Below are 6637 nucleotides of genomic sequence, written 5' to 3' on the forward strand. Positions count from 1 at the left end.
GAGATGGAGGAGGAGGGAACGGAGAGATGGAGGAGGAGGGAACGGAGAGATGGAGGAGGAGGGAACGGAGAGATGGAGGAGGAGAGAACGGAGAGATGGAGGAGGAGAGAACGGAGAGATGAAGGAGGAGAGAACGGAGAGATGGAGGAGGTTACACTGTGATGTGTTTTCTTAACCGCGTGCTGTACTTGTTGATCTACAGAAGCCCTTGACCAGTCTGGTACCCGTCTTAATCTCCTGTATATGAGGGCTCGTCTTTTGACGATGATGTTTAGTTGAGTCCTCTATCCGGGTTTCCTACTGGCCGGCTGGCAGGTCATGTGACCAGTGGCGGGTGAGGGGGCTTTTCTGGGGGTGACTAGGGGGCTTTTCTGGGGGTGACTAGGGGGCTTTTCTGGGGGTGACTAGGGGGCTTTTCTGGGGGTGACTAGGGGGCTTTGCGTCTTAAGGAGATCGCATCAGAACAACATATATATTGTAACAGATAAACATTACTACACATGGCATGTGTGTGTGTGTGTGCAGCTTAGCTAAATCCCTCACACATGTACTGTACATACATACACAAACAAACAAACAAACACACACACACACACACACCCACTCACACACACACACTCACACACTCTATGTCTGTGCATATTGATACGGCCCTATATGTAGGGCAGTGTGCACGGTCATGCAGTATGCAGTATGCAGTATGCAGTATGCAGTTCCACACACGGTGAGGCAGCGCAGTCAGAACTGAACCCCTGTGATCCGTGGAGGTGGAGATCAGCAGCAGAGCGTGGGAGAGGAGGAGCAGAGGAGGAGCAGAGGAGGAGCAGAGCGTGGGAGAGGAGGAGCAGAGGAGGAGCAGAGGAGGAGGAGAGGAGGAGGAGAGCGTGGGAGAGGAGGAGCAGAGGAGGAGCAGAGGAGGAGGAGAGCGTGGGAGAGGAGGAGCAGAGGAGGAGGAGAGGAGGAGCAGAGGAGGAGCAGAGGAGGAGCAGAGCGTGGGAGAGGAGGAGCAGAGGAGGAGCAGAGGAGGAGGAGAGGAGGAGGAGAGGAGGAGCAGAGGAGGAGGAGAGGAGGAGCAGAGGAGGAGGAGAGGAGGAGGAGAGGAGGAGGAGAGGAGGAGCAGAGGAGGAGCAGAGGAGGAGCAGAGCGTGGGAGAGGAGGAGCAGAGGAGGAGGAGAGGAGGAGGAGAGGAGGAGCAGAGGAGGAGCAGGCAGCCAGGAAGCAGAGAACAAGAAGTGTGTGTGTGTGTGTGTGTGTTTGTGTTTGTGTGGGAGGACAACAAACTGTAATGAAAGCATCATCAGCAGACATGTTCTGTCCCCAGAGGCGTGAGTGGGCGGAGCCTGCGTCCAGCTACAGTAGTTGTGGGTGTGTCTGTGGCCTGGCCTCTACTGACCCCCCCCTCCCCCCAGGATCAACCTGGCCCCCACATTAGGCTATGAGGAGGACGTGGGCCGACACACCACCCACCACTTCATGTACCCAGAGAGCGCCAAGAACCTGGCTGCTAACGTCAGCTTCGTCCTGGTTCCCTTCAAGACCCTGGACCTGCTCTGGATCACCAGCGCGCTCTCCACCGGGCAGATACGATTGTGAGTAACACACACACACTCACACACACACACACACTCACACACACACACACACACACACACACACACACACACACACACACCACTATTCAATGATCCACTCTATTTTGCTTTAACACCGACTTTGTCTCATGTTCATAATTAACAGTGGCTGGATTCACACCCAACAAGCACACTGTCACTCCTCTCTCCTCTCCCTCTCTCTACTGATCCCCCCCCCCCCCCCCCTATCCACTCTCTCTCTCTCTCTCTCTCTCTCTCTCTCTCTCTCTCGGTGTTGTAGGTCAGACAGCATCCCTCATGGAACAGGAACAATAAGTGTCAAGAGGATCTAAGTGCTAACGTGTTCTGATGTGTCTGTCTGTCTGTCTGTCTCTCTCAGTACCTACGCTCCGGTGAAGCAGTTTCTGCGCGTGGACAAGGACAAGGTATTCATATATATCCTCATCTCTCTGTCCCTCCAGGTACTTGATCTTATCAGACAGAGGGGTTCCACAAAGGTTAGCAGCACCTAGATCAACTGCCACCCATAAAGTAGTCTAATGATAGTCTATGATGGAGTCAGTGCAGTCAAGATGATTCTCCTTCACTTTGTCTTTTTGAAGCTTCTTGCCATTGAAAGGGGAAGTGTATCTCCATGCTGATTGGCTCAAAGACACTAAACAGGAAGTGTACCTCCAGTCTGATGAAACCCTTTGGTGGTATTGTGCCCCTCTTCCCAGGTCCAGATCTTTAACCCCGCCTTCTTCAAGTACATCCACGACCGTTGGACCAGACACCATGGCCGCTACCCCTCCACGGGCATGCTGGTCCTGTTCTTCGCTCTGCACGTTTGTGACGAGGTCAGGGTCACACTCTCTCTCACACACACACACACACACACACACACACACACACACACACACACACACACACACACTCAGAACAGATAATACTAATTCCTAGTATTTGATCTGGTCCTGCAGGTGAATGTGTTTGGGTTCGGGGCTGACAGCCGGGGGAACTGGCACCACTACTGGGAGCAGAACCGCTACTCCGGAGAGTTCCGGAAGACGGGGGTCCATGATGCCGACTACGAGGCCCAGATTATCCAGAAACTGGCCAAGGCTGGGAAGATCACCGTGTTCCCTGGGAAGTGAGGGTTCGTCTGCCCTGGGCAGAGAGGGGGGGGGGCAGGGGAGAGCAGGATGGGTGAGATTACAGCAGAGACAACTGACCACCAGATTGTGGGTGTGACTGATAAGGCTCAATAAGCCTATCATTATCTGGCATGGAGAAGAGAGAGAGAGACATTGAATATCATGTCAGCCTGGTTCGTTTGTTTGTGTCCAGCGTGTTGGGTTGTCAGCTGGTGGGGGTGGGGGTGGGGTACTGAATGATGTTGAGCAATGCTCTGCCCCCTCCCTCCAGACTGCAGGCCCCTCTTAACACCCGTCTTGTCTTTGAGGGGTTAAGGACAGTCCGTGAACCTGCGTCTCATGTGGTCATGGTGATGGGTGAGGTGCTGTTGGATTCTGCCCCTCTGCTCCGCCCCCCTTGCCAAGAGAGGACATCAGGACATTCGGAGACACCAGCTCCCCATTTTAGAACCTTCTAGGCAGGGGGCCCGGAGAGAAGTGGCCTTACCAGCCTGTCAATCACACCCATCAGACCACTCCACTCCCCCCCCCCCCGTTCAAACGGGCAGTCATGATGCGCCTTAAGGTCTCTCCAGCCCAGAGACCACGCCCCCTGCCTGTGGACCCCACCCTGACGAGTGACAGGCAGACCACACCCCCTTCCTGTGGACCCCACCCTGAGTGACAGGCAGATCACGCCCCCTTCCTGTGGACTCCACCCTGACGAGTGACAGGCAGACCACGCCCCCTGCCTGTGGACCCCACCCTGACGAGTGACAGGCAGACCACGCCCCCTTCCTGTGGACCCCACCCTGAGTGACAGGCAGACCACGCCCCCTGCCTGTGGACCCCACCCTGACGAGTGACAGGCAGACCACGCCCCCTTCCTGTGGACCCCACCCTGAGTGACAGGCAGACCACGCCCCCTTCCTGTGGACTCCACCCTGACGAGTGACAGGCAGACCATGCCCCCTGCCTGTGGACCCCACCCTGACGAGTGACAGGCAGAGCACGCCCCCTGCCTGTGGACCCCACCCTGAGTGACAGGCAGACCACGCCCCCCAGCAGAGCTGCTGCAGTAGCCTCCTAGCTGCAGTAGTTGACGGTGGCTAGCTAGTTGATGTTTACATGCTGTGAAGGCGAGACTGTAGCATAGTGCTGAATGACAGTAGCTGTGTTCGGAATCGCTCCCTCGTTCCCTCACTCCCTATTCCCTATATAGGGTTCACCATGTAGTGAACTACCTAGGGAACGGAGAAAATGTAGGGTACATGCGCTGTTCCCTGCAAATCAAGGTGAATTGTGGGTAATAAATAGTGGACTATATAGGGAACGAAAATTCTGTGGAGAATTCGGACACTACAAACAAAATGGCTGACGCCCAATATAGTGCGCTATATAGTGAATAGGGAGCGATTCCGAACACAGCTACTGTCTCCATGTTGTAACTACAGAATGTGACTTTCCTAGTAAAGGTGTGACCCATAGACAGGGATCTGACCACATATATGATGATATTAACCCTTTTTTCATAATGTTTTAATCATTCTAGTTGACTAATCATCCTGCTGATTGGACTGGGGTAGTCTCACTCGCGCACATACACAGCCACAAACTGGACTAAACCACTCAGTCACACACACACATACACACACACATGCACGCACACATGTGCATGTCGACTTACAATTAAGTCAGATTGTCATTTTAGTAGTTTCAAGCAAATGGGAGCCATAGTTTGACATTTTGCCACTACATGTTGCTAATACCACTAAGCACCCCAGTGGGGCAGAGAACATTCTCACGTGGATGGATGCCCTCTGCTGGAGGAAGAGAGTACTGCACCCCCACTGCTCCATTCAACCAGGATGCGTAAAGACTGTATGATACAGCATGATAACCACACTACGGTTTACTACCTTCATGTATCATATTGTAGCTGCTTTTGTTATGTCTATACTTTTGTTACGTCTATACTTTTGCACATTATGTAATTCATATCTGACACCAGAGCTTTGAGCTGGGCAGGTCTCAGAGTTGTTTGAGTCTAGTATACGTTCTGTCTCATGCGTGTGTGTGTGTGTGTGTGTGTGTGAGTACGTGTGTGAGAGAGAAAGACAGACAAACATATTTTCCTTTGGTTTCAACCTTGTTTTCTGTAAAGTATCTCTTCTTCTCTATCAGAAGTACCTGTATCAGTGGTTTCTACCCATAAACACACACATCCATGCTTACGTGCCTTGATGGACATATCACCCCTGCAGTGCACCATAGACCTCACACACACACACACACACGCACACACACACACACACACGCGCACACACACACACACACACACACACAGATATGGTCTCCACCTAGCTGAGAGCTGTGCCTTTTGATCCTCCCAGACACACAGGACAATAACATTCACACATGTACACACACTGCCTTGTGGAGTGGATTACACCTCACTATACTCTGCCTTTCAGGGAGGTGGGTAGAAGCCTCCCCCCCCACCCCCCCGTGGTTGTGTTGCTGCTGCTGCTCTTCACACTGACAGGGTTGAGAGTGGAGAGAGGAACTCTACTCTGGCTTGAACTTCCTTTAGAACTCTGTCCGTGGCTGTATTCATATGCTACTCTTCTGTTTTCTGTCAGTGTCTCTGTGGTACTTCTCTGTGGATGCTAATGTGTTCAGGATGACAGACAAGACAATGGAACATGTGTCTAGAAGCTTCTCAAACATATCAGCACCACATGTTCAATAAAGAGAGTTCTCTTGGATTGTCTGATTGGAACCCTTTCCCCTGGCAACACTGTCGATGCATGAAAACCAATGTTTAATACAGTTTATTACCACAAATAATCTAACTACACATGATGCACCACACACCTATAATTACAATTGTGCTGATATTATGTTTAATATGTTGATATCAAACCAACACGAGTCCACAGTAGGGAGAGCGTTCTCACTGAGCTGCTCCATCCTCTTCTCCTAGTAGAAGGACGCTAGCTGAACAGTTCCACTGCAGTGCTGTCCTCCGGGACGAGACGTAGCCCCACCCCACTCCACTGACCCACAATGCACCAGTAGACGGGGTCTAATTTAGGTGTGCTTGATTTAGCTCACCTGGGATCCCTGGCAGGGTTGTTTTAACAACTAAAAAAGCAAACCAGTCTGCTCTGAAAAAGAGGCTTGAAGACAGATGAGGATTCGAGTACTTTTGAGAACCGTCTGTCTCTAAAATTCATGTGAGGTGAAATCTCTAGAGAACAGCAGCTTCCTCTGAAACCAGCCTGTTCAGATCATAGTTACTCTCTCAGTACTACCATAGATACTCATCTAGTAGTACTGCAGTAATGACAGTAACTAGTAGTATCATGTAGTAGGACTGCCTAGGATCTGTGCTTTACTACAGCACATCAGTATTTATGATGGACTACTCTGTTTATGCTCTATTGTACAAATACATGTTTAGTGAGACCTGCTGCCGACTACCTGATAGTGAGACCTGCTGCCGACTACCCGATAGTGAGACCTGCTGCCCACTACCCGATAGTGAGACCTGCTGCCCACTACCCGATAGTGAGACCTGCTGCCCACTACCCGATAGTGAGACCTGCTGCCCACTACCTGATAGTGAGACCTGCTGCCGACTACCTGATAGTGAGACCTGCTGCCCACTACCTGATAGTGAGACCTGATAGTGAGACCTGATAGTGAGACCTGATAGTGAGACCTGATAGTGAGACCTGATAGTGAGACCTGCTGCCGACTACCTGATAGTGAGACCTGCTGCCGACTACCTGATAGTGAGACCTGCTGCCCACTACCCGATAGTGAGACCTGATAGTGAGACCTGCTGACGACTACCTGATAGTGAGACCTGATAGTGAGACCTGCTGCCGACTACCTGATAGTGAGACCTGCTGCCCACTACCT

General features: G+C 51.8%; 1 protein-coding gene across 1 annotated transcript in view; it reads left to right on the plus strand.

Annotated features, from left to right (window-relative positions):
- st3gal2 (ST3 beta-galactoside alpha-2,3-sialyltransferase 2) overlaps positions 1–2728 on the plus strand; it is a gene marked incomplete at both ends in the record, with an annotated part of 84538 nt that extends 81810 nt beyond the window's left edge. The window contains 4 exons of the mRNA XM_084453206.1: positions 1410–1589; positions 1972–2017; positions 2312–2431; positions 2555–2728. Of these exons, the coding sequence (XP_084309332.1) occupies positions 1410–1589; positions 1972–2017; positions 2312–2431; positions 2555–2728 (520 nt within the window). The remainder of the gene's footprint in view (positions 1–1409; positions 1590–1971; positions 2018–2311; positions 2432–2554) is intronic.
- Between the last annotated feature and the right edge of the window lie 3909 nt (positions 2729–6637).

Source organism: Borostomias antarcticus (genome assembly GCF_949987555.1).
Source record: "Borostomias antarcticus genome assembly, chromosome: 18".
NCBI lineage: Eukaryota > Metazoa > Chordata > Actinopteri > Stomiiformes > Stomiidae > Borostomias > Borostomias antarcticus.